Genomic DNA, 27,685 nt, shown 5'->3' on the forward strand with positions numbered 1-27,685 from the left:
CTCTTCAACACCTTGGGTGCTAAGGGTTTTCCCGCTGTGTGCTGCTTATAAGGCTTTCCCGTTGTTCATGACAAGGTCAACTCGTCATAAGCACAGCTCAACCGTGCCTCATTACGAGCTGACCTTGTCATGAGCATGGAAGGGGTTAAGATCCAACCACCTCCGTCTCATACTTCCTCCCCGTTTTCATCATTCAAGAAGAGGTGGTAGAGCTTTTGCGGTAGTCACCGCCAAGCTGTGGAACTCCCTGCCGCTGGACCTCAGACTTACTGAATCAGAATGCCTCTTCAGATCCAAGTTAAAAATATACCTGTTCTCACGCTGCTAGTTGCCTAATCACTGATGTCCCTGTCCTTAGGCCCGGGACACCCCCGGTGGGGGGTAGCCGTGCGCTCTATCAAATTCCATAATAATAATAATAATAACCCCATTTGCAAAATGGTGGAGGATTTGCGGGTGGAGTTGCAGCATCCGGCTGAGTAGGTTGGTAAACCACTGTTCATCCCCGGACGTTACTCCACTAATAGGTAGATATTGGGACGTCAAATGGTTTGAGACAGATGAGACAGTTGTGGAGAGCGTGTTCCCCCGTTTCTGTAGGTAATACATGGCTGTCACATTGTCCATCAGGACTAGGACAACCTTGCCTATTAGGTGAGGTAGAAATGCTTTCAATGCTAGGTGAACAGCAAGTAGCTCTAGGTAGTTGATGTGGAGACCAAGGTATTTATTCTCCCACAGGCTCTGGACTGTCAAATCCTGTAAGTGTGCATCCAACCTCATAAGTGGTGCATCTGTTGTAACAATGGTGTGTGGAACAGGGTCTAGGGAAGGTCGGCCCTGCAACAGGTTGTTAGTGTTCCCCCTAGATCATTCCATTGATCCTCTGTCTGAGACCACTGTTGAGCTAAGTTTTCCAGCAACAGACTCACATGTAGCCTTAGAGGAGGTACTATGGTTGATCAGGAGGCCATCATGCCTAAGAAGCACATGACTGCCATGACTAAGCTGCTTATTTAGTTGAAACAAAGGGATTAGTGTTGAAATGTGTTTGAAAAGGTCCAAATTACTCTGCCCCCAGTGTTTAGAATGCATTAAATAAATAGGAACAAAGGCAAAATTGCCCCAGTGGGCAATGATGCTTTCTCCCTAGTGATGGAAGGACATTAAAATAAATCAAATAAGAGAAACTGTGTAGGGTTAGGGGAAGAGGGAGCAGCAAAAAAGATATAAAAAATAGGAAACAAAATGTATAAATTAAGGAAAATCAGTAGTGATGAAAAAGGAGAAAAGGGCAGAATAGGTCGAGCCTCTTCAGACTGATGGGTAACCTTTGAATTGTTCTGGTCAATGGGGATGGTCGTCTGAAGATAATGAAATAATCTATTTTTGGCTTACTTTGAACATTCTACAGTTGATGCTATTCTTTCCAGAAGATCCTCTGACAGCAGCCAATTTTCATCTCTTGTCTAGAAAGCGTTGGGATCAGAGAACAGTTTGTTCAAATGCTACTGCAACTATTGTGAGTTTGCTAGCATTATAAGGACAATCGAAATTGTGATCTTTAGGATCTTGTCAGGACAGGTAGCGTAGGTGGCATTACTGCACAGGAGTAAAGACACCCAACAACCATAGTCTACTGAAAGAAATGATGCTTGAATTGAACAGTTCCCTTCCTGTAATATTTGGGGAAAGTTTTTATGTAAACTTTAATGATTAGCTCTCCAGCTCTGGATCGTGCATGAATGCTCCCAGAAGGGGGTAAGACTACGAATGGCCTTATGTGTTCTATTTGTTTTGAATTTTCTGGATATTCTGGATTTGGCTGATGTCTGGTGCACTCATATTAGGATATATATTAGTTTGAAATATTTAACTAAAAATTCTATAAGAAATTTGGTTTTTGGTTGACTGGACCTGAGCAGCAACCACAATCCTTGTCCGGTGAGGCACAAACCAAATCTAAATTGACGTGTGCCCAACCCTCTGGTAGCTTGCCGTGGATCAGTCAGGATTCATTTAGAGAGCAGTGTTTAAAGTACCTGTGCAACACTTATAATAGTAATAAAGTAAAAACACCACACAAAAAAAGATCCAATAGGAGGGTAGAAAAATAGAACCTTCTTTAATAAATAAATGAGCGGTCTGCGTATTGCACAGAGGTACTTCAGTATCCTTTGGTGATTGGAAGTTTTGCTTTTCTTCTATTTTCCTTCCTGTCTGCAGATTGACTGTTTATTGTCATCAAGGACTTTACAGTACCAGGCTGCTGAAGGCTTTGGCTTGCATTTACGTGATTTCATTGGGGAGTGGAAGTTCACATAGTTTTCCACAAGAGTGTTGAAATTGTTTAGAAAGGTGTTAGTGTCTGGTGTGGAGCTGAAAGGGTAAGAGCCAAAGTTAAGTATTGGGTTGTCTAAGGAGAAGTCGCCATAGGATCTGAGGGTTTGGTCTTCTCTTTTGTGTTGACATTCATTTGTTGGTAAGATGCTGAGCAGGGATATAGGGATGGAAACGTATTTTGTCCAGTCCAGAATATGGGTGTTCTCCATTGGATTGTTGGTGATGTTGAGAAAACAAGTTTGAGGATGTAGTCCTTGGAGTATGTTGCTTGTGTGAGATGCTGTAAGAGGGTATTTCTGTTTCTTTTTTTTCAGATTATGAGGCCTGGGAGGTTGAAGTCGCCCAAAAGTGTGGTATGGACATGGCGGATCAATGGGGTGGTGAGAAGATCTGAGAATTCATCAATGAAGTCCTTGTTCTACCCCCTAAGACCTAGTCATCTGGTTCTTCTGCAAAGATGCCCTTCTTGTCCTTGGTACCTCCTGGAGGCAAGGGATCATTTTTCTGACCATGGAGAATCACTTCTAAATCTTGGGTACAAGGGAAAGCAGGATCAAAGGCCTCAGTCCTTTACTCAGCCAGATGTTAGTCAAGTTTTTTGGAACTGGACATGTTTCAAGAAAACAGAGAAGAGCATCACAGATAAATGGTGGAGTTAACCATTGTTTTCCAAACACCTCTTTTTCCTCCAAACAAACCAAATAAACTAAGCCGTCCACATTACATGTAATATAATGGATAGCGAATTACATAACATAACGTCCATAGACGTTCCCTCCTCTCTACGAAGGAGTATAAATCCCCCAAATGAAGTAGAGTAACATCTGAGTGAATCACTCAATTCTATTCTTGCCCAAAGTCTTATTTATTTAATGAGTTTTATATAGCGCTGGCTAGACCCGTGGGTATCAGAGCGCTTTTCCGTTAGGAAACACATTATTACACAGTTAAAAAGAGTTACAGTTTACATCGGTTGTACGAAACACATTTAAGGAGTATGGAGGAGGGATAAATATGGCGGAAAGGGTGAAGGGGAAGGGTGTAGGGGGAAGAAGGGAGATAACGGCAGGAGAGACGAAGGAAGGTCTGCCCAATGTCCGGCTGAGTAGGTGATGGCCGAGGAGGGAATCCACAGCCCATCTCCCCTATAGCTATCGGGATAGCTCCACCGGGCATCAGTCAGGTAGCAAGGTCTCAGCAGGAGAGGGAAAGTTCACAGGGTAAATGTCCTGAAGGGTGTGCAGGATCCAGGTTGGATGAGGGCTAAGATCAAGGTCTGGTCAATGACCAGTTGTTTGATTTTCCAAGAGTCGAAGTACATAGTGGTGAGGTCAACAGTGGCGGCTATCTTGTGGTCAGGTAAAGTTCTTCTCGCTTAATCCTCAGGCTGATCCGGTTTATCCCAGTAGGTCTCAAACCAATGATTGCTGTTTCAATCTATTTCGCGGCATTTGAGCTGAAGAAGCAGTCTTCATGACTAATCCTCCAGGGTGGGCATCAAGATCTCCCTACAATAAGTTAGTTGCTATGGATTGTTTGGCAGCCAATAACATGTGGGCGAGTGATGATAAATCATTCTTTGTAAAGCCTTTTTAACACCAAAAGACTTTTTCCCAACACCTGGATAGATGGGTTTTATTACAACCCGGCAGGGACATATGGGAGGTTTAAATGAGCGGGCCAATGCTATTCCACACTCTCCACCAAATATGATCTGCTGGCGCGACTTCAATTAACTCAACCTACAGATGCTCGAAGGGGGCAGGAGGGTAGCGAGTAGAAGAGAAACAAAGTAGACATTTCAGTTTCATCTCCTCACGGTCAGGATTACATACTTTTTTTTTTTAAGAATGCAGAACAACTGTAGCAATGGACATGCCAGAGGGACAGCATGTCTAGATATAAAGATAAGCACACACAGGTTGATTATGAACATAAGAGTTAATATATACTGAGCAAATCCGAAAGTAGCATGGCTCACCTGAATGCTCTGACAGGTGAATGGCCCAGGAATGTCAACAATACAATTCCTCCACCCCACTAAAAGCAATGTCTAATCTGAGTAGCATACTGAGAGTGTTAATCGGACACTGAAAAGGACAACTTCCACAAGATCCAAACAATTAGACTCATAGGTTAAACTAACACCTCGTAAAGCCCCACCATACAATCATTCATTAGGAGACCACTCATATTAGGAGGGCCACTGGAGCATTAGCAGTTACCCAAATTAAAACAAGCTCATCGTTGTGGACATTGCCTCGCTGGCACACAAAATAAGCAGGCCTGCTGTAAAAAAATCTAGCATTTTAAGATGTCTAACACCACAGCTAAGAAGGACAAAACAGTAAAACATATGCTCATGGACGTTGATTCACTGAATTGCCAGGGATAATGGAAGGGACAATACATACCCTTTAACCTCGATGGCATCACAGAAAGGGACATCATAGGACCCTTGAGACGAATCTGTTACTAGGAAGGCATGTCACATGACCCTAACATCAAAACAATTGACAAAGCTGAAGTTCCATAATAACTGCATGATTGGTATAAGAATATAACACAGGCAATGTCTATTTTAGATACCACCTATACTATGGTGCTGACCTGATCTATGAAAATTGTGGGGCATAATAATTTCCCTGAATTGTAGTGAGCGAGCAAAGCAAGAAACCCTGACCTTTTCTACAGGGGGTTCTCCCACAAGATAAAATGAACAAGCATAGTGCATTTTACAGCACACTTTTCACATACATTTGCTAAATTTGCATTAAGCACTGAAAGAGCACTCCTTACATATTCAAATCATTTCATGGTGTCCCAAGCATATGAAACCAGACATTACCCATTTTTTTCAAAATGTACTATGGGTATCCTTACATTCAACAAATCACCTCCAGTGTGCAAGGGCGAGCATTTCGTCATGGCTGCACCCTTATGCCATGGGTGTCCCCTTATATCAAAAGTAAAATATGCCAGGGCCAGAAATTAGCAATTTATGCCATCCATATATTATAGGTGACCATTATTTAAAAAAATACCTAAGTATGTCAGGGCCAGCATTTTGTCATGGGTGCCACCATGTAGTAGTAATAACAGCAACACATAGTAGACCATTTTATGTCATCCATATATTATAGGTGACCATTATTTAAAAAAATATCTAAGTATGTCAGGGCCAGCATTTTGTCATGGGTGCCACCATGTAGTAGTAGATAACAGCAACACATAGTAGACCATTTTAAAATGGGAAAACATAAAAGCAGATAAATATTACAAAGAAATTAGGATACCTTCACATGTGCTACCCTGTAATGACAACCAAGAGCAATCTCCAGACCACCTCCGAGAGCGACCCCTTCAATAGCAGCAATTACAGGTTTCTCACTTTTTTCAGCTGCGCTATTTAGATCCTCCAGAAAATTTTCCGGTGAGTCCCTCTTTTGACCAATGTTTTCAAATGTTCGTATGTCAGCACCTAAATAAAAGAACATTAAAGAAGATGCTTTTACTGATGTTTGCTCACCACCAATATCTCAGACACTACACTTTCATGACCATTACCAAGTCGCTAGATATGAATAGCATTGCTTACGGGCAAACTACTGCTCGTGAATGTAACCAAAATACCTTTTGTAGTATTACATAGCCCAGAGGGCAGAATAATGTTTGTTTGGGATGTGAGCAGTGCTTAATTTGTAATAGAATAACTGTTGGTGGCCATAGCTCTGCTCAGAACCACGCAGCTGGTGCAATTAAATGCCAGCACACTCAATAACAAGGTTGCTTAGTCTTGAATTTGCCTGAGGCCTCATTCAATCCAGTACTACACACCTCCTGCCACTTTATTTCACTCTTGCAAGTTCCTGCCTTCTCCTTGTATGATAGTGATGCAGAATAATGAGTGATAGTCCTCGGAAATCAGTGCTGGTGGCCCCTGGCGCAAATAAAGCCCTGGATGTTCGCTATGTTTGATGAAGGCAGATGATTTCCTATGCTCCACAACTGTGTTAAGTATATAGGGGACAAGGGTTCACATTTAATATAAAGAAAAATATTCCTGATTCAGACTGAACTGAACGCATAGGACTGGACTGAACGTATAGATCAATATTTATCATGCTTGCACATTGACTGACATATGGGTAATGAGACCAGCCCAGGTGAGAGCTGCTTTCCACCTCGACTGGAACAGTCCGGTGAATCTCACGGCACCAGGGTTTCTGAGGCTGTTTTAATTAAGATGCATACTAATGAATATTACTTGCATCCGAATTAACAGCACTGGAACTACTGCAGAATAACTGATAAACTGGCAGAAGAATCACCCTAAATACACTTGAGGAGTTTTAAGGACCTGCGTGAGCAAATTCCCCACCAAACTAATGTCACACAAGAAAAGAGCCATGGGTCCGGATTAGGAGGAGGTTAGTTAACTGTTTAGATAAGGTATGTTATGTTATGTTATGTTATAACAATTTATTGTGCGCACAGCGACTCCAGCGAAGGAGCGTCCCGGCGCAGAGACACGGAGCAACATAACACAACAGGGAGATAGTACCACAGAAGGAAGGCTAAAACAGGAAGGTCTTAATGGCTCTACGGAAAGACAACAGGTCCTCGAGCAGCCGGATTTCAACTGGGAGGGTGTTCCAGATTAACGCAGCTTTCACCCTGAAGGAGCGACCCCCCCATCCTGCTGAGCCTGAATCTGGGGACAACAGCATGGGCCTGACCTTGAGATCGGAGGTTGCGGGTGGGGACATAGAAAGAAATAGAGTTGGCCAAGATCTCAGGGCCTATGCCTCTTAGGATTTTGAAGGTCAAACACAAGACCTTGAAAAGAATACGCTTCCTAACCGGAAGCCAGTGCAGGGAGCGGAGGACATTAGTCACCGGGCAAAACCTAGGTAGGCCAACAATGGCTCTCGCCGCGGCGTTTTGCACCCTCTGCAGACGGGTTAACTCAGCCTGGTTAGCCCCAGCCAGCAAGGAGCTTGCGTAGTCCAGACGAGAGATGATGGTTGCCTGGACTACAAGCTGTCTGGTAGGGGCATTGAAGAATTTAAGCACTGGCCTTAAACCTCTTAAGAGTCCAAAGCAACAGGCTGCAATTTTTTTGGTGTGCCCTATGAATGTGAGACCAGCGTCTAACCAGACCCCTAGATTCTTCACCTCCGACACCGGGGTCGGAGTGGGGACCAGCTCCGAAGGCCACCACTGATCGCCATGTCATGTCATGCAAGATGGGGGGAGATTCCCTTTTCAGGACAGTTCCCCTCACACACCAGAGGTGTCATGCTTCATCATGGGGGGGACTAGTCTTCGTGTGTGCTACAACCTCCTCTCTACGAGGGAGGAGCTCAGAGATGTTTTTATTGAATCAAAGAGGGTGTACTAAACCCCTATGTGAGCTTGGTGTGTGCATGAAAAGGGTGCAGTGCTGTAATGTGGGAGGTTAAAACTGGCTACATGGTTAGCTATATTGTAACTTTGTGCCATCCTGTGCCCTGTGCCCTTTTTTGTCTTCTGTACCCCTCGCCGTTCCTCCTGTGGTTTTCCCGTCGCTGCGTCCTCTGCGGCCCGCCCCCCGCTAGCTTCACTCTTGCCTTAACATAACAGTATTGCGTGTTGCCAGTTATTTTGTCATGTACCATCCTGTGCCCCCTTTTGCCTTCTGTACCCCTCGCAGTTCCTCACTTCTGTTTCCCGCCGCTGTGTCCCCAGCGGCCCACCCCCCTGCTCTTCCATTCGTCCACTCCCGCCTCCTAGCTGCTCCTCCCTCCCACCTTCCCTTCTTATAGCGGCCGCGCCGCTGGCACGCCGAAAGCATGGCTACGGCAAGCCCGTCAGCAACCGCCGCGTCTGGACCACGCCCAGCTCCAGGACCCCTGACTCCCGCGAACGCCACGACGCCCGTCTCCGCCACGACTCCAGGACCCTCCATGCACACAGCACCAGACGATCATGCCCCTGCTGCCTGGCCGCCCGAAGCGCACCCAAGGACCTTGCTCCTGCCGGCCAGGAAAGAACCCAACTACCTCAGATGCATCCTTCTCAACACCCGCTCCGCCCGCAAATACGCCGTCGAACTCTGGGACCTGCTTGGCTGAGCCTCCCCAGATGTCACCTTCCTGACGGAGACCTGGCTGAACCCCTCCTCGGCACCTGACATCGCCAAAGCCATCCCAGAAGGCTACAAGATCACCCACAGGGACCACACCAACGAAGTAGGAGGAGGAATCGCCATTGTCCACAGGAACACTCTCAGAGTCTCGACCAACACCGAAGAAACCCTCAGCACCGCCAAACACCTGCACTTCCAGATCGGCACCGACCCCAAAACCACCCTCAGAGGAACCCTCAGCTACAGCACCCCCGGACTGCGACTACAGTTCAGCAACTCCATCGCCGACTTAGTCAGCAAACACGCCCTCGCCTCCACGGACTACATCCTCCTTGGGGACCTGAACTTCCACCTAGAGAACAACAACAACACCAACTCCACCACCCTGATCGACAACCCCGGACTCAGACAACTCATCACAACCCTCACCCACTCTGCCGGCCACACGCTTGACCCCCACGTCTCCTTCAACCACACCACCGAACTCCAGTTGACCGAGCTGCATCCACTTCACCTTCCGGAAACCCACCACACACCATCACACCATCTGGAGACCACCCACCGCCCCGACACAGCCGCCCGCAACCTCAGACAGTGGTTCGACAACTGAGCCAACACCCTTACCCCATTCAAGAAACTCTCTAACAGCCACACCAGCAAGAAAGCGAGCTGGTTCACTGAAGACCTCCAGGCCTCCAAGCAAACCTGCCGAAATCTTGAGAAGAACTGGCACCATGAATGTACACTGGATAGCAGCGCAGCCTTCAAAAACTCCACCCACAGACACCATCACATCATAGATCCACCAAAAGGGCCTCCTTCAAAGACCGCCTAGACAACAACGCACACAACAGCAAAGAGCTCTTCAACATCGTGAAAGAACTCTCCAACTCCAGCTCCAACACCAACAACATCCCACCTTCGCAAGACATGTGCGACTCGCTTGCCACCTTCCATCGCAAGATTGCAGACATCCACAACAGCTTCAACGCCACGACCGCCACGACAACCAATGAGACCTCCGTCCCCACAACCAACATCCGCACTGACCGCCTGCTCACCTGGACCAACATAAACAACAATGACAACATCAAAATCATGAACACCATCCACTCCGGATCTCCGTCAGACCCATGCCCACACCACATGTTCAACAAAGCCAGCAACGCCATCGCACCCCACCTCCGGAAAGCCATCAACATCTCCTTCGAGACAGCAACCTTCCCGGAGAGCTGGAAGCACGCCGAGATAAACGCCTTACTCAAGAAACCCAAAGCGAACCCCAAGGACCGTAAGAACTACCAGCCGATCTCCCTGCTCCCGTTCCCGGCGAAGGTCATCCAGAAGACCGTCAACAAACAACTGACCCGCTACCTCGAGGAGAACAGCATCCTGGACCCGTCCGAGTCCGGGTTCCACAGCAACCACAGCACTGAAACTGCCTTCATCGCCGCCACCGATGACATCAAGGCTCTGCTAAACAACGGAGAAACCGCAGCCCTCATCCTCCTGGACCTGTCAGCCGCCTGCGACACGGTCTGCCACCGCACACTACGCACACGCCTCCACGACGCCGGGATCATAGAGAAGGCCCTGGACTGGACCACCTCCTTCCTCTCCGACAGAACACAGAGCGTTAGCCTCCCCCCCCCTTCTGCTCCGAAGCAACCATGATCATCTGCAGCGTACCCCAGGGCTCATCCCTCAGCCAACGCTGTTCAACATCTACATGGCACCGCTCGCCTACGTTGCCCTACTTCACGACCTCAACATTATCTCTTACGCCGATGACACCCAGCTAATCCTCTCCCTCACCAAGGACCCCCACAACGCCAAAACCAACCTCCACAAAGGAATGAAAGCCGTTGCGGAGTGGATGAAGAACAGCCGACTGAAGCTAAACTCGGACAAGACAGAGGTTCTCAACCTCGGATCCAACCCCTCGACACCCCCTCCCGCCAGCTACGCTCTTCCAACCAAGCCCTTGCTGCTGTACCTCGCATCAACAAAACCACCATGGGAGGAAGATCCTTCTCCTACCTGACGGCTAAAACCTGGAACTCACTTCCCATTCACCTTCGCCTCACTCAGAACCACCTAGCATTCAGAAAGCAACTTAAAACCTGGATATTCGACAAGTAATTCCCCACCCTTCTTCAAGCGCCTTGAGACCCTCTGGGTATGTAGCGCGCTATATAGATTAATTGAATTGAATTGAATTGAACACCCACAGGCCACGCATGCAACCGAGGGGTAATCCTCGACTCTGCTTCAACATCCTCCGCATGCTCTGCAACATCTACTAGTGGATCCCCACCAAAACGAGAAGAACGGTCACCCAGCCTCAGCCAAACTCCTAAAACGACTTCAACGCATTTAGAATGACTCGGCTCACCTGAACCTCGACATCCCTCGCCGCAGCCACATCACAACCCACCTGAGAGACCTGCACTGGCTCCCCGTCAACAAGAGGATAACCTTCAAGCTTCTTAAGCCGCACTCGCCATGCCCGCTGGATTCGGACTAGTCGCAAGGCTCACATCGGAGCAGCCGGCAGGACAGTAACATTACTGCGAGACGCGATATATCCCGCTCTAATTGACGAGCCCAGAGACCATCGGGCACTGGCGACTGAGGTTGCCCCGGTCGGAGGAATTATCCAGTTTCCTTCCACGACAGGACGCTGTCCAAGCTGTAGTTCCCGGAGGGATCCTATTGGATCGGGTGTGCTGGGGTCTTTTCACTTGCTCTGAGAGGTGTCTGACTCTGTGCGCCCTGGACGTTTTGGGTAATGTTGGGTAAAGTTGGGTGGGTGGGATCCATTGGGGGAACTGCTTGTGTCATCATGTTGGGGCCTGGGACAAGATTCCACCGCAACAGATACTCCTTGTTTTTTGAAGTATGGGGTGGGGGAGTGGGGAGGGACATGTTGGGTTTCATGTTGTTTGCTTTATGTTTTACGCACCACACACCCAAATCCATTCTACGCCACTGCCACACCGTTGGTCATTGCACACTTTGAAGACTAGGGATGGCTCTCGCCACAAGCAACTCTCAGTTAGGAGAACTTAATATTCTTGCTTGGAATGTTCGGAGACTGCTGAACAAGATCAAGCGGGCGGTGCTTCACTTAGCGAAGCGGTACTCGGCGGACATCCTATTATTGCAGGAGACTCATCTTCTGGGCACTAAAGCCCCCTGCCTTTCCCGGTATGGTTTTGCTACGGTGTACCACTCCGGTTTTGCGAGGGGTGCACGTGGCATTGCGATACTCATCCACCGCCGAGTGCCGCTTCAAATCAAGCAGCAATGGCTGGACCCGGGCAGGCACTTCACGTTCAGCTCTGGCACCAAAGCTGATGAACAGATTACACTTGGGACTGTCTATGTCCCTCCACCGTTAAGCCAGACATTCATAGATGGAATTACACAGGTATGGGGGGACCTCCCGGGCGGTCTGACGATATTGGGTGGCGACTGAAATGACGTCATGGCCCTCCTTGACAGGTGGCGTGCTAGGCGGCCTGATGTACCTCCTCCCAGATCCAAACTGAATATACTGGCACATACACTAGGTTGGACAGACTCGTGGCGGGCATTTCACCCTTCGGAGGCCGGGCTCACCTATACATCGTCAGTTCACCCCTCTCCCTCACGTCTGAAATACTAGTTCCTCCCACATAGCTACATACACAGAATGGCACTCACATCTATCTTGCCCCGGGGTCTCTCTGATCACTCGCCGGTCCAATTCAAGCTGCACCTGCTGACCCCTCGGGCTCCGTGTCGGTGGCGCATGTCCCCATGGCTTCTCTGGGATGCCAATTATTAGGAAATTATAACTCGGGCGATCGCCGATTATCTCAGTTTCAATGTAGGTACGTTCCCGTCCAAAGCTACCATAGGGGAGGCTCTCAAGCCCACGGTTAGAGGTGCCGCCATACGTTACCGCTCGGCCGTGCACCGGGTCTGAACGGGTTCCCCTGTGACTTTCTGCGGCCCCATATGGGAACCTTGGGGCCTCATCTGCTATGGGCGCTTCACGAAGCCTTGGAGCAGCGAATTTTGCCCCCAGATTGGCGGCACGTCAAAATCGTGGTCTTCCTCAAACCCGGTCACCCTCCATAAGATCCGGGTTCGTATCGCCCCATCTCCTTGTTGAATTTTGAGCCTAGACTCCTGAGGAAGGTTCTGGCCGACCGCCTCCGCACCTGCATTCAGGATTTGGTACATCCGGATCAGGCGGGCTTTATGACATAGTGGTCCACCTGACACAATATCAGGCAGGTGCACAAAGCGGTCGCAGAGGCCCCTCGCCTGGGCCGCTCTACGGTAGTCATGTTGGTTGACATTGACCAGGCGTTTGATTTGCTGAGCTGGACCTACCTTTTTAAACTCCTTGAGGCTGTTAACTTGGGACGAGGTTCCGGGCATATGTGAAACTCTTATATACGGATCTCACGGCCTCGGTTCATGCAGCTGGTTGCTGCTCTGCTCTCTCAGATCCGCAGAGGCACGAGGCAGGGGTGCCCCCTATCCCCTCTTCTATTAGCCCTTGCGATCCAGCCTTTGGGTGTGTGGGTGCACCAGGACCCGGTTCTCTGGGGGCTGGACTGGTCGCCGGGGTACTCTGACAGGATAGCGCTCTTCGCCGACAATGCTCTGTTTTTTATGTCCGATCCCTTCGCTTCTGGGCCCGTGTCCTCCAAATTCTTTGAATATTCGGGTAGACTTCTGGACAATGCGCCAATCCGGCAAAATCTATCCTGTTCCCCATCCACGGTGAGCAAAGAAGTCAGGCTTGGGCCTCGCAATTGATCATTGCAGACACAGGCCTTAAGTACTTGGGGGTGTATATAATGCGGTCTTCCACTGCCGCTTGGATGCGCAATATAGCTCAGCTGCTCCCCGCTGTCCAGGATGAAAAAATGATCTGGTCCCATTTACCGCTATTACTCTATGGCAGTTCCACAATCTTCAAAATGGTGTCTCTGCCACGCCTGCTGTACATGCTCCAGAACTATCCGTACCCTATCCCCCCGACGTGGTTTCTCCAAATAAATGCACTACTGAATAGGTTCCGCTGGTAAGGGGGTGAGATCCGCGTGGCGCTTGCAACATGCATTCAGTCCACGTATTGCGGTGGCCCACGTCCGCGCGTACTACGGGGCTTCGCTCCTTTTGGTGATCAACGAATGGTGGTATGGTTCCAAGACAGACCCGGCCTACGCCATGGAGCAGCTCACCATGGCGGGTACCCCGCTGCTTCACTTTCTATATAGTTGCTTGTCCCTGGAGGCGTTTCCCCGGCCTGCCGGACAGTTATTCAGACCTGGAGGTGGGTGGTTGGTCCATGGGTTGGTGAGGTACGCTGACTGGCGCCACTTCTTTCTGGCAGGGAACACACCTCCGGCCCGTTGTGGCATTCGTGGGGTTTCGCAGATGGGATGATATCGGGATCTCTACTCTCTGAGACATCATGCAGAGGACCACTCTTAAATCATTTCAAAGGCTGCAGGCGGACTTTGACCTTCACAAATCACAGATTCATCGCTATCTGCAGCTCTGTTCCCCATTGACCCTACTGATGCGGCATTTTGTGTCACTGCCTGAGTTGCACCCACTAGAAGGCCGTCTGTTGATGGGGGATCTGGGAGCCCACAAAATCTGGCAAATTTATCAAACTCTCAATTCACATTCCACGAGACTGTTCACAGCACATGGGCGGCGTGGGAGGCAGACCTGCCTGCCCCGACAGGCGATGACTTGGCCGAGGCACTGGCTAGCCCCACAATTTAACTATCTCCATAGGATATATTAGACGCATCTTCACCTCTGGAAAATAGAGGACATTCAGTCCCCCATTTGTCTCCGTTGTGGCACGGACGAGGTGTCGTTCCTTCACTCGGTGTGGAGTTGCGGGGAGTTGCAGCTCTTCTGGTCTTGCATGCTGTCTTGCATGAGGCATGTTCTGGCATGGGACATCCGACAGTTCCCAGACTGGCGCTTTTACACAGCACGGAAGACATCGGGGGAAACAGGTATAAAAGACACTTACTGTATCTCGGTCTCACAATAGCTAAGACAGACATAGCACAACACTAGAAAGATACGTCCAGGAACCAGTATAACTACCTTGAAAACGGCCATGGATAGTTGCATGTCGGCGGAGGTTGCTGTGTTCCAGGTGAGGGGTTGCCCGCAGAAGCATGGGAAGATCTGGGCCAAGTGGGCCTAGTACAGGGGTATTAATCTGTCATCGATGGCGCAGCCAGCCACCCAGGACCCTATAAAACGGCTGGTGGTGAGCGATTTACCAGTTTAAAGTGTTGATGCTGCAAAGACGTAGACAGGAATCTCTACGATATGTGCATATAATGTTTCTAAAGTATGTGTGGTGTGCACTTGGGGGGGGGGGGCGTTTGTCTTGGTCTGATGTTCCGCAGACCTTAGGGGTGGGTAATGTACAGTACCTAGAGACCTTGCTGTATGTATTTCAAATGCACTGTGCCTGCTGGGCTTCGATCATCTGGTACTATGGAAAATCAATAAAATCTGTTGTGGAAAAAAAAATCATGCAGATGTTTTGTTGAACACTTCTTTGCATAAGAGTGATAATGAAGATTTAGGCCCGTAAATATACGTGTAGGAATGTCTTCATCATACACCTGAGTGCATCCTAAACGTTTCGATTGAATAACTTGGTTTAGGCAAATTCGTGCTTACGATCAGTTTTTTGGGCAGCCTGCCTATCAGTGCAAATATGCAATACATGAGCTATGACTTTACTTTTGGAAATAAACATTGTGACTCCTCTGCATTCCCCAGGAGGTAGCTGCCCTGGAACTGCTGCGGTCTGAGAGGGCATATTAACTGAACTGAGTATGTTCTTTATGTGAATTTGTGGAGCGCGGCTAATCACTTGTGGGGGTATCCAGGCGCTGAGGAGGGCAGGCCTTTTGGGTGTGAGGGGGAAAGGAGATCATGCCAGTTTCGTCAGGAAGAGCCATGTCTTAAGGTTTCTTTGCAAGTACATGAAGGACGGGGGAGGTATGGAGAAGTTTCGGGGGGGTTGTTCCAGGTCTTGGCTGCTGGGTTATGAGAAGGAGCGTCGTCGGCTTCTCGCCGTATGGAAAATGAAGCCCGCCCTCACTGTACTTATTTCTTTTTGAGTCTTTGCCAGACGTTAAAACTTTACTGAATTCCATCTTCTTAGTCACATTGTCTTGTCTCCTGACTTCTCAGTCACCATCATATGGGAAATCCTCACCCTCGCCACACATTCTGAGTATCCTATTGGTACATTGTCTTGCCATTGGCAGACAAGGCCCTGTCTCACCTCTCAGTGTCACACTAAAACATGGAGAGGAGATATTGATCTGGGCCTGGATTCCAGACACCTGGACCTTCCCATGCTCTGAAATGAAAAAGGTCCAGCAGATTATTTTACTAAGAAATTCTACCCTGGGAATATATTCATGAAGGCCTCTTGAGAAGAAACTGACCTGTAGCAGCTTTCAGCCTGCAATTCCTCTATGCGCTCTCCAACTCAATTGTAACAACCCCCACAGAGCTTATCTGTAAAGTTGAAACATCCAACCAGTGCTTAATTTGTGCAAGAAGGAGGCCAAAATTCTTCACAGCAACCAGCGGCTGGTGCAATTAAAGGTCAGAGTGCCGAATACCAATGTGGACACTCTTTAATTCACTAGCAGACACCCCCTGCCTCTTTTTCTCTTTGTTGCAGGGTTCAGCTTTTCCCTTTTGTGACGATGTTGCCGACGTTCCGTTCTGTGTGCTTTTCCCCCTCTTGCACTTGGTAACCATCTGATGCGGTAAATATGTACTGGTCCCCAAAAATAAGTACTGTGGCCTCCCACCTGCTCAAATTAAACACTGCATCCAACCTTCCATAGATGGCATCACAAAGTGACTCATCACAGGTTAATCCAGTAACATTCTCTCCCGGACCACAACACCCCTGAGAGAAAGGCGGGCCGGCATCGAACACGCCAAAAGTATGGCGGTCGTGCCGGCCTCTGACGACCACAGAGGTGGACCTGTCGCGCACAGTAGTGACGTGACAGGTGTGCCTCTATCGCGACTGGTTAAGGTCCTGAACGTGACCCGGAAGGGATTAAGATCACTTCCGGGTCACATGTTGGGACAACGCCAGGCTGGTTAGAACCGGCCTGGCAGGAAAAGCAGCATAAAAAGATAGGGAGCAGAGGAGTCATTCTCCACTGGCCCTGGCAAAAACACTAAAAAACGGCAAGGCACCAGGGAAGGACAGAATAGTCAACCAAGCAATCAAGATGCTCCCAGATACCGCAGTGGAGCACCTTGCTGAGATATTTAACGCATGTATGCAGCATCAGTATTTCCCAAACGCCTGGAAAGAAGCAAGAGTCGTCGTATTCCCCAAGGCTGGGAAACCACTGCGAGATCCTGCAAACTACCGCCCCATAAGTCTGCTATCTGGCCTATCAAAACTCTTTGAAAAAGTTATCCTCGCCCGTCTCGTGGATTTCGCGACAAGCAACAACCTCCTTGCTAAAGAACAGTTTGGGTTCCGGAAAGACCACTCAACCAATCACCAACTCCTCAGAGTTGTGGACATCATCAGCCATGGATTCAACATCAACAAGTCTACCGGAGTAGTCTTTCTGGATGTAGCCAAAGCATTTGACCGAGTATGGCACGAGGGACTGCTTTACAAACTTATCAAGCTCCAGTTTCCCAGCTACCTGGTCAAGCTACTGTCCAGCTACCTGACAAAACGGACCTTCCACGTGGCGGTGCGAGAAGAATGCTCATCGCCACGCCCTATTCTTGCTGGGGTGCCTCAGGGATCAATCCTAGGACCATTCCTCTTCAACATATTCACAAACGACATCCCCACGGACCTAAAGAAGACTGATCTTGCCCTTTACGCAGATGATGTTGCAGTCATCTCTCAATCTTTCAGCGACAAAGAAGTGGCTAAGAACCTGGAGACATCGCTCTGCAGACTCTCCGAATGGTACAGCGACTGGCAGATAAACACAGGAAAAACCACTGCAACATTATTTACCAGGAAGCAGAACAGGAACCACCCACAGATCCTCCTCAATGGGGCACGGTCAAATGGGAAAACAGCAGCTCCTACCTGGGGGTGACTCTGGACTCTAAACTCAGCTGGAGAAACCACATAGAGAAGACCTGCCAGAAAGCAGCATCCAAACTGGCTGCATTATACCCACTCCTGAAGACTAAGTCGATGCCCATGCAGAGCAAGGTACGAGTAATCACTGCAATAATTCGACCAACTATGACATACGCTTCACCAGTTTGGAGTGGCTGCCGCCCACATCTTCGGAAGGACCTACAAAAACTACAGAGTAAGGCCTTACGGATTGCAGCAGGTGCTCCCATGTTCACACGAACAGCAGACCTCCACAGGGACCTAGGCATCGAGATGTTGGACGACCATCTCCTCAAACTCAACAGAACATTCTACAATGGACTGGATCAAAAAGAAAACCCACTGATCAGAAAACTTGCAGATATCTCTACAAACCCATTTGACCGCTACCCGCGCCCCATTGAAGCGCTAACCCTGCGAACCTGAAACAGCAACGCAGCATCCAAAAACTCATTACTGCCTGAAGGCAAACGCCGGCAGATACGCAAAACTCACCGCTGCCCTGATGGCATAATAGCCTCGGCAAGCACCTAAAACCCGCTCACTGCCCGATGGCATTATAGCCGCGGCAGGCACCCAAACCTCAATACTAACAGAAGGATCTACACAGACAAAGACGAGGCTCTTGAAGGAAACATGCTGACAATTCTGCAAACACTACTGACCGCTACCCGCGGCCCATCACTAAGCTGACCATGTGATGCAACCTCAACTGTGACAAAGCGTCACATACCAATAAGACAACCTAAACAGCGACTACAAAATTCCAAACGAATATGGAGTAATGAGGCTATTGCCTCGGTATCCAAAAACTCACCACTGTCAGAAGGTATCTGACAGGAGAAGACAAGAATCAGGCCAGAGTCATTCTCTTTGCTCCTCGCTCCCCCAGCCTGCCAGGTCAGCCTCGCTAGGAGGTTGTACTTTTATTTCCCCACCCACCATCCCCTAAAGCAAATGTTTTGTTGGTGTATGCTTTGTTTTCTTTACAGGTAGGACATGCATAGTTGTGATGTCTAAAGTTGTAAATCTATTGCCGTATTTAGTGCAAATCCTTGGTCCTGACATCTGTACTTATCAATGTAATCAATGTAATTCTATGTTTTCTGCGTATTTTGTAAATATTGTAAATATTAATTTTCGATTACATTTTTTATGTTAATAAATACGGCTGGGGGTTATTTACGACCCCCTCATCTAAAACTCTTGTTATGATATTATCTGGGTCTTGACAAGGGAGGAGGGGGTATAGGTAGTACCAGGCCAAATAGTCATTCAACGATATTCCAGACAAAAGGTAAACAGTGCGCCGCATTATACAGGTGTCTATGCTGAGAAAACACGTGACTATGAAAACAAGAGTCGCAGTCCAGCTGAAGCACTCCTGCTTCAGGTAAGGGACTCCCTTGCACTAACAACCACATTTTTGCATCTCAGGCGCTCCATTACTACCAGGTACTCCGCTCTCTGCACATTAACCCAGATGCCTGCTTTGCTATTTTTTGAACTGCGGTCCGATGCTGTGGTCCGAATCCCCCTTCTTTTGCACAGTGTCTTCCCAAATGAATATCCCTTGTTTCTTTACATTCGGTATGAATTATAGTTCAATTTAGTATGCCCTAGACTCCATGTTGAGTTCTTTGAGCCTGCCGGTTTAGTCCAATTGTCCAGGTACAGCTGAATTTTACAACCAGATTCCTTTCTACTGTTTTGTACTACGAATGATAACTATAACTTGTTTTATGTAGCACCTCATATTGCAGTTTTGCCACCTTTTAAAAGCTGTAAGTAGCAGTTTTTAAATTTTCCCGAGTCAATGCCCCTCAGTTTACCTCAGAAGGAGGCGCTGGGATTTGTGACCACACTAATGTCAGCAGTAAACATGTCATCGCGGAGTCATTTCACCAGCTCTCTGGTTAGAGACCATTCTCCTCATTTAGGTTTCTTGATAGTTTATTCCTGGGCGGGTCTGTCTGTGTTTCGGTTATGCTTTAGTGTAGCAAAGGCTTCTGTGTTCATCTATCTTTGCGGCGACCCCAGCGTAACTATTTTCATTTCTTATCTGTACGATATCGCCACTGCTACGTTCCCACCTGGTTTTAATGTTCCAAGACATTTGGGCTAACGACAATTCTTAAATTCTAGCCACGTCAACGACAGTATCCACCTTATTCGAATTATATTTTTATATTGTTGTAAGCAAGCTACATGGGTATGAGCAGAGGACGAAGTGCATTAAAAGAAGCGTGGGTACTTTGAAGCTGCGTGCAATTTGAGGAAGAGTGAGTGAGCGTGGGGGCGGGGCCAAAGACATGACTAAAAAGACAATATTCTGTAACTTTCACCTTCAGGTAACTACATATAAAATACCACATAGCTTAAATGAAAAATAAATGTAAGTTGAGTTAAACAGTGAGAAATGCACTAAGTACATTATGAAACCTCTATTAGGTAATGCACTGCGGAGGTCTGTGTCTGTAACCAGAGAGCCACAGAATTGAATCCTGGTGGGTGCGGTGGAGAATAGTGACTTGTGTATGTTAGTACTACAAAGTCTCAGTCTGTAACAGAAAGTACTGTGAATATCAAGCCATTATTTCAAACTTGCATTACACACGGTAGAAGATAGGCGGATACAAAAATGCACCAAAAGGTTTAAGGGAAAAAAAAGCTTCTAAAATGTAGATTTTACTAATACCAAGACTGTACAAAGTGCAATTTTTTATAACTATCCTTTAGAAGCACACTCTTCCCAGGACAGCTGGAAACTCCCTGTCAATATACCTCCCAGACAGAATAAATCTGTGTCATCAGGAAGCTTTAAGTGATTCCCTCACTTAAAGCCAATACCGCCTCTCAAGCAGGCGGCACATTGACCAGTTGTGCTGATTTACATTTATTTCAGGCAAGCGCGCACCCTGGCAAGAAGCCTTGTTTAGCTGTCAAGGAATCCTGTGTCTGAAACTGGCAGCTAGCCCGTAGTGTCGCTGATGGCCCTTCAAGAACTTGTCATTTAGTTTTTATTTTTAATGCAGCGCTGGCAGTTTAAGTGCGAACGCCTGACATGATTTAATTTAGAAGTCTAGCAAAGTGCTGTATCTGGAGGAGAGGATTAGAGGGGGAGGCGGCGCACAATGTGAATCTGGGGGTTCTCACTAAGCATAAAGAGAGCATGTACCTATGCCCAGCATTACAGGCACACCCTAGTGAACAAGGCCGGACTATGCAGAAAGGGCAGTCGAATGGGATTACTTCTCGGCTCGAGCCCTCTCATTGCATCGTGCCAGAGACTGTTAGGAGTACTGTCTCTCAAAACCATTGCTGTGGAGTGAGAGAGCACCAGGATACTTATTAATATCCTTAAGAGGTGGGATATTTTGTGAACTCCTTAGTACAGATTATACAATATACCCTCTTAGGCAATATATGGGATATTGCCCTGTAATGCAGCATCTGTCCCCATTTATACAAGGTCTTAGTGGTTCCCTCCAGATAATCCTTCACCTCTAACTCTAGACACCCCCAATGATGACCTTTAATTGCACACACACCTTAGCAGCGTGACTGCTGCTCCCATAATCCATCTGGACTATGTGCTGCATATATATTAGCTTCTAAACTCCCCTATATATGCGTAGACGTACAAGGGAATCTGATGCAGCCTAAAGTACATCAGGGTTTAAATACAAGAACCAGGCTCGAATTAAACCAAAACCTGTAAAAAGGTGCTACCTTTTCAATGCATGTTTTTAAACAAATGGCACAGTGTCCCCGATTTTTTCTTGTAGCGGTCAGTATATCCCCTCTAACGTAATAACGCCCAAATCCATTTATTCGTGTAAAGCACACATACATCTTGTAAACAGGAGTCTGAGAGAGACAAACCATGAATAAATATATGAATACATAAAGTAATGGACCCATGTCTTGCAGATGATGCAAAACAGAAATCATAAATATATAATCAAATTGGAAAAAAATGGTGCTCCATGTTATTGTTAGATCCTGAAGAAATGTTTTGCCTCTGCGCTGTTTAAAACCAAATGTTTCAATCGGTTTCCAACAAAGCCTAGCCTGCAAATGCAAGCCTCTCCCTGGGGCCCTTCGCATATCTAATCAGCTGTCGGCTCCTGACAATCTGTGCAGTGTATACTCAACGCAACCGCATGGGTCACCATTCTAGGGGGTAAATGGTCATGGTGAATGGGAGGGGTGGGGGAGGAGGAGGTTTTTGGAATAAAGAGAAACAAAGCTAGGGTATTTAGCCCTTCAAAAGGTGGGGCATTGGTCTGAACACTCAGCTCATCCAGGGGAAGCCCACTGTGGAATCCATATTGTGTGTCAAGGAGACATCCTAGGCTGCGCGGCAAAAGGACGGGTGAAGTGCGTGTGAGAGAAGAAAGAGAGTGGAAGAGTCAAAGGCAAACACAAGGGTAGGAAGGGAAGGGAGGACAGGGCTGGCATCACGGAAACGTAAGAGTTCTGGAGGGGTTGCTGGGCAGAGCCGAACCGAGAATAAAAAAATCAGTCTTGACAAATTCCCTCATATCTGCCACCATTCTGTGTAGTCTGAGTGAGTGCAATCAATCAAGGGTTGGTGAAGCACAAGCTACTCACCCGAACGGGTCTCAAGGCGCTGAGGGACTGGGAGACAGGGGGAGGGAGGAATGCGGGGGGGGGGGCGCAGTTCCCAGAAGTTCAGGAAGCTCCATCGAAGAGCCAGGTCTTTAGGTCTTTTAAGAACTTGGGGAGTGATGGAGTCTATCGGAGGTGGAGAGGGAGGGAGTTCCATGCCTTGGCAGCAAGGAGGGAGAAGAAGCGTCCTCCTTCTCTGGTTTTCTTGATGCGAGGTACCATCGTGAGGGAGAGCTGGGCCGAGAGGAGGGAACGCGAGGCGGCGGTTCATGTCGGCGGGTCCGGTGTTGTGGAAGGCATTGTGAGCGTGGGTGAGGAGTTTGAAGGTGATTCTCTTCTTGACGGGGAGCCACTGTAGTGTCCGTAGGTGTTGGCTGATGTGGCAGTGGCACGGTAGGTTGAGGACTAGTCTGGCGATAGCGTTCTGGAGTTTGCGGGTGAGGTTGTTGTTGATCCCGGCTTAGAGTGTGTTGCTGTAGTCCAGTCTGTTGCTGATGAGGGCTTGTTTGACGGTTTTCCTGTGTTCGAGGGGGATCCAGTTGTAGGTGCAGTGACTGGGCGTGCACACACAGCATTTGTACCTTTGGCTTTTACTTCCCTTGCTGCATTATTCAAATATAATTTCAAAATGTACCTATTGCACGCACATTATGTTAACAGAGATTAGAACACTAATGAGTTTTCAATAATAATGAGTTTTCAATTATAAGGCCTCACAGCGCAAGTCCCAGTATGCCTAGAGCTTTTGCAAAAAACGCGGGAGGTCAAGCTGCTGCACGTGGGGAAGAGGTTGGAGGAGAAGGGGACAGGCAGGGGGATGACACACTCACAAATAAGAAAGAAGTTTGTCAAAAGCAGATGAAAAGTAGTACTTGGACCATGGGCCACTGATAAGAAAACAAACGATGAACAACAGGTAATGGCAAGCGACAGCCAATACAAACGGAGGAAAAGTAAGTGGCAAGCACACAACCAAATGAAAAGTAAGGGCGCAATGTAACCCCTTTATACATTTATATTAAATACAATAAGTTGCAGCAAGCGCTGTGCAGGTGAAACCTAAAAAGTAGAGGGACTACTGTTCTTGTATTAAAAAAGTATTGGCATGTCGTGCCCCTCAGATCCCACCCATTTCGACCACTATGAAAAATAAACTAAATCCAGACCTCGTTTGTGTAGGAGCGGCATCAAATGCCCTTCTGCACTATATATTTTCTGCACAAATATAATACAATTGTTTGCTGTGGCTAATGACAGTGTCTTTTTTTAGCTTGCAGAGTTGCAAATTAGAGATATTCATATTGCCGAAGTCTGTTGTACTAGTTTTATTGACTCGAGAAGCATGCCGGGCTAAAGCTCTGCTTGGGTTCAAAATTGTAGGCTGTAGGGCACTTAAAGCTCTCATCAGTAAATGCTAAACTCACTGAGCTATCTCAGGAGTTCATATTCACATAAATGATCTTGGTGCTGGAAGATGATAATATAAAACCTATATAACACAAAAAGTGAAGTATTATTTATGATGGTTTTATTAGAATCTGAATATATTTTTGGTACAACATCCTTCAAATCTTCTTGACTATACTTTACCTGAGGTTTCCTTACCTAGCTACTTCCAAAAGGCAAGGACAGATGACCAGGGTCAAGGAGCTCCATTACTTATAGGTCATGTAAATGGGAAGTTTAGTTTAGATTGTTCTCTTATTGAATTTAATGCACCACTCTCTCACCCCAATGAAAAGAAATAGGGAACTGTAAATTGAACCCACCTCCAGTAGAAGACGGCTGTCTTTTTTTTATAGGTGACTAGTAAACTTTCCATAAACAACCCTTTTACAAAACAAACAGTAATGCAGTACATCAACCAGGAGATTCTTACAATCATCTGTAGAGTTCTTATGAGGTTGACACAATTCACGCCTGGACTGCGTCCAGCGCCAGAACTCTTGGCCCCAGCCGATGCCAGGGCACCCGATTGAGGTACGACAGCGCCCCCCCTCACCACACTCAACACCGGACGACCAGCTGCCTGCCACCGAGCCACCCCGAGAGGCACCCACGGACCCTTCACCTGCCAAGCCTGCAAATTCACCTGCCTCCAAATCTGCACCCCGCCCACCTCGCCACCGTCGCACGCATACACAACATCAACATCATCTCCTATGCCGACGACACCCAAATGATACTCTCCCTCACCACCAAAGCCAACTTCCAGGACGGAATGAAAGATGTCGCAGAATGGATGAAGCACAGCCGTCTGAAGCTCAACTCTGACAAGACAGAGGTCCTCATCCTCGGGCAATCCCCATCCGCCTGAGATGACTCCTGGTGGCCCACAACGCTGGGCAACGCACCAACACCCACAGACCACGCACGAAACCTGGGATTCATCATGGACTCCTCCCTCACGATGACCAAGCAAGTCAATGCAGTCTCATCCTCATGCTTCAACACCCTGCGCATGCTCCGAAAGATCTTCCGGTGGATCCCCACCGAAACCAGAAAGACGGTCACCCAGGCCCTTGTCACCAGCCGACTGGACTACGGAAATGCCCTGTACGCAGGAACCACAGCCAAACTTCAGAAACGCCTTCAACGCATACAGAACGCCCCCGCAAGACTTGTCCTCGACATCCCTCGCCATAGCCACATATCCGCCCACCGGAGGAACCTGAATACCTCAACAGCCGCCTCTCGTTCTACACTCCCACCCGCGAGCTCCGCTCCACCAGCCTCGCCCTCACCAGCGTCCCACCGATTCGCAGAAACACCACAGGAGGAAGATCGTTCTCCTACCTAGCAGCCAAGACATGGAACTCCCTCCCTGCACACCTACGACTGACCCAGGACCATCTCACCTTCAGGAAACACCTCCAGACCTGGTTATTCGAACAATAGCAGGCACCCCCCACCCCCTCCCTTCAGCGCCTTGAGACCCTCACGGGTGAGTAGCGCGCTTTACAAGTGGATTGATTGATTGATTGATTGATTCAGCACAGTTGATTTGGCTGCCTAGGTATGTCTCAGTTATGTATTTGTGAACTTCTAGATATGAAATTTAATGCAAACAGACTTTGATCTTCACAAGTCGCAGGTCCATCGCTATTTGTAGCTCCGCCATGCCCTGATACCCCTGCCCCGGCAGCTGGAGGCTTTACCCGAGTTTCATCCGTTGGAGGGTTGCATGTTGATGGGGAGTATTGGGGTTCACAAAATCCGGCAAATTTACCAGACACCCATCACACATACAAAACCCGGGAGGCATGGGCCGCCGACCTGCCGGCCCATAAAGACGATGACTGGGCTGAGGCTTTGGCTAGTCCTCGATATGCGGCTGTGTCTACCAGATACAGAATAAACCAGTTCAAATACCTCCATAGGGTGTATTACACTCGCCAGAGACTCTGGAAAATGGGAGCTATCCAATCTCCGATCTGTCTCCGCTGCCACGGGGATGATGGTTCATGTCCTGGCGTGGGATATCCAGTAAGACCCAAGACTGCCGCTTTTACACAGTACAGAGGACATTGGCGGAAATCGCTACAAGAGACACCTTTTATTTTTGGGTCTCACCTTGGCAAAGCGTGGCATAGCACAACATTGGAAGGACTCGTCCCCACCCGGCATCACCACCTGCATAAAGGCACTGGACAGGTGCATGTCTGCAGAGAATGTAGTGTCTCAGACAAGGGGATGCCCATAGAAGCATGGAAAGATCTGTTCCCGGTGGGCCGCCTATAGAAGCATCGAATTACCCCCAGTGTGGCAGTCTGCTGCTCGTAACCCCATTGAACAATTAGCGGGATTGCAAATTACCTGTTTAGTGCCTCAATGCTAATGAAAAGTGGTTGGGAACGCCTTAGGTATGAACTTGTAATGTTTCTTAAGTATATATGGTGCGCTTCGGAGGGATGGGGGGGGTTCATGTTTCCTTGGTCTGATGTTCTGCAGGAAATTGGGGATTTGTATAAGGTGTCCAGACATATTATTTGATGCGCTTCCTCTGCATTTTTCTTGTTGGGCTTTTCCCATCAGGTATGCTGAAAATTCAATATAATCTGTTGTTAAAAAAGATATGAAATTTAATCTGGGGTTTGTTTTAGTGAGAGCGGACATATTCCATTACACATGAAGCTGTTAAAGATATGATACTCAGAACTTTGAATTTATGTGTTTGGAAACAACTAGACCTTAAAGGAGCCCTGCCCAAACTACAGTCTTCATTAGTTACGTGGTTAGAAAGCATAGTTAAGTCTTCTGCAAACCTTTCATTGAAACTTGAGATATTATAGCCATAGAGGGAAAGGAAGGAGGGAAACTCATGCCATTCAGTAGGAAGGCCACTAAGAAGGAAGGAAGCATGTTGACCAACATGGAAACCGAGAAAGCTTAAGTGCCAAAGAAAGCTCATTCTATTTATTAGATAAGCGTATAAACTAGGTTGAGGCTCGATTTTTAAATTGCACAATTAAAACGTCTGAAAGTATTCAAGGTATGCAGAGAGCAATTACACCCACTTGGGTGGGACCAGATGTCCTCGGCACTTAAAAGTAAGGATATTCCTCTGTCTTTTGGGCCCAATAGCAAAGGCAATGGGCAGACACTATGTTTTAAGAACCATAACCACTGAACTCAAAAATGGAAATGCTATTTAGATCGTTGTAATAAAGATCATGGGTGTAGGAAGGTGGAATCTGACTATATGGTTACCCCCACTTTTTTCCTGGTGTTTTGCTGGTTTTCGACTTAGTTGGACTGGGACCCTGCTATTCAGGGCCCCAGTCTATCTGTTTTCCCTATAAAATGGACTCCATGTACTTTAGGTACATACCAGATTGGTTACTGGTTCACCCTTGTGAGCCCCTGTATAGTGTACCATAGGTGCCTGGGGCATAGGTGCACCCTAGGCCTACCGGGGGCTGCAGCGTGTATTGTGCCACCCCTGGTTTCCTTTCCAAACTGACACCACAGGTCTGTTCATACAGCCTGGGTAAGTTGGTGTAATCACCCCTTATTTAGATATAGTATACCTATACCTATATCTATATATACATATAGACACATATACACCTATAAGTCACTCCTATGGCAGGCCTTAACAATCCTGGAGGCAGAGTGCTTGGTTTTATGTGAGAGGATGTCCTAGCATAAGCTGAGCCCCTCTGCAGCTTTTGGAACCATCTCCTTGTAGCTGTTCTATGATATAGCCATACCATATACTATTAAGTACATTATAATCCTCGCGGTTAATGCTAACTTTGGTTTGGCTTTATCAAAACATGTCGTGTAAGGTGTCAAGCACTTTGGAATACTACCGCCCAGCCAGTCCTGGCGGCGGGGGTACCATTCCACCCTTTTATAGGGAGAAGACATGTAGTTACTGGTTTACCCGG

The 27,685-nt window shown here is 47.7% G+C and overlaps 1 protein-coding gene across 1 annotated transcript in view; it reads right to left on the bottom strand.

Moving 5' to 3' along the window:
• The window catches only part of LOC147730672 (peroxisomal bifunctional enzyme-like), a 513,256-nt gene that overhangs the window by 151,624 nt on the left and 333,947 nt on the right, over window positions 1–27,685 (bottom strand). Inside the window, exon 4 of the mRNA XM_086954100.1 lies at window positions 5,640–5,824. Within this exon, the coding sequence (XP_086810226.1) occupies window positions 5,640–5,824 (185 nt within the window). The remainder of the gene's footprint in view (window positions 1–5,639; window positions 5,825–27,685) is intronic.

The sequence above is a fragment of the Lissotriton vulgaris genome, chromosome 2_1, assembly GCF_964263255.1.
Source record: "Lissotriton vulgaris chromosome 2_1, aLisVul1.2, whole genome shotgun sequence".
Classification (NCBI taxonomy): Eukaryota; Metazoa; Chordata; class Amphibia; order Caudata; family Salamandridae; genus Lissotriton; species Lissotriton vulgaris.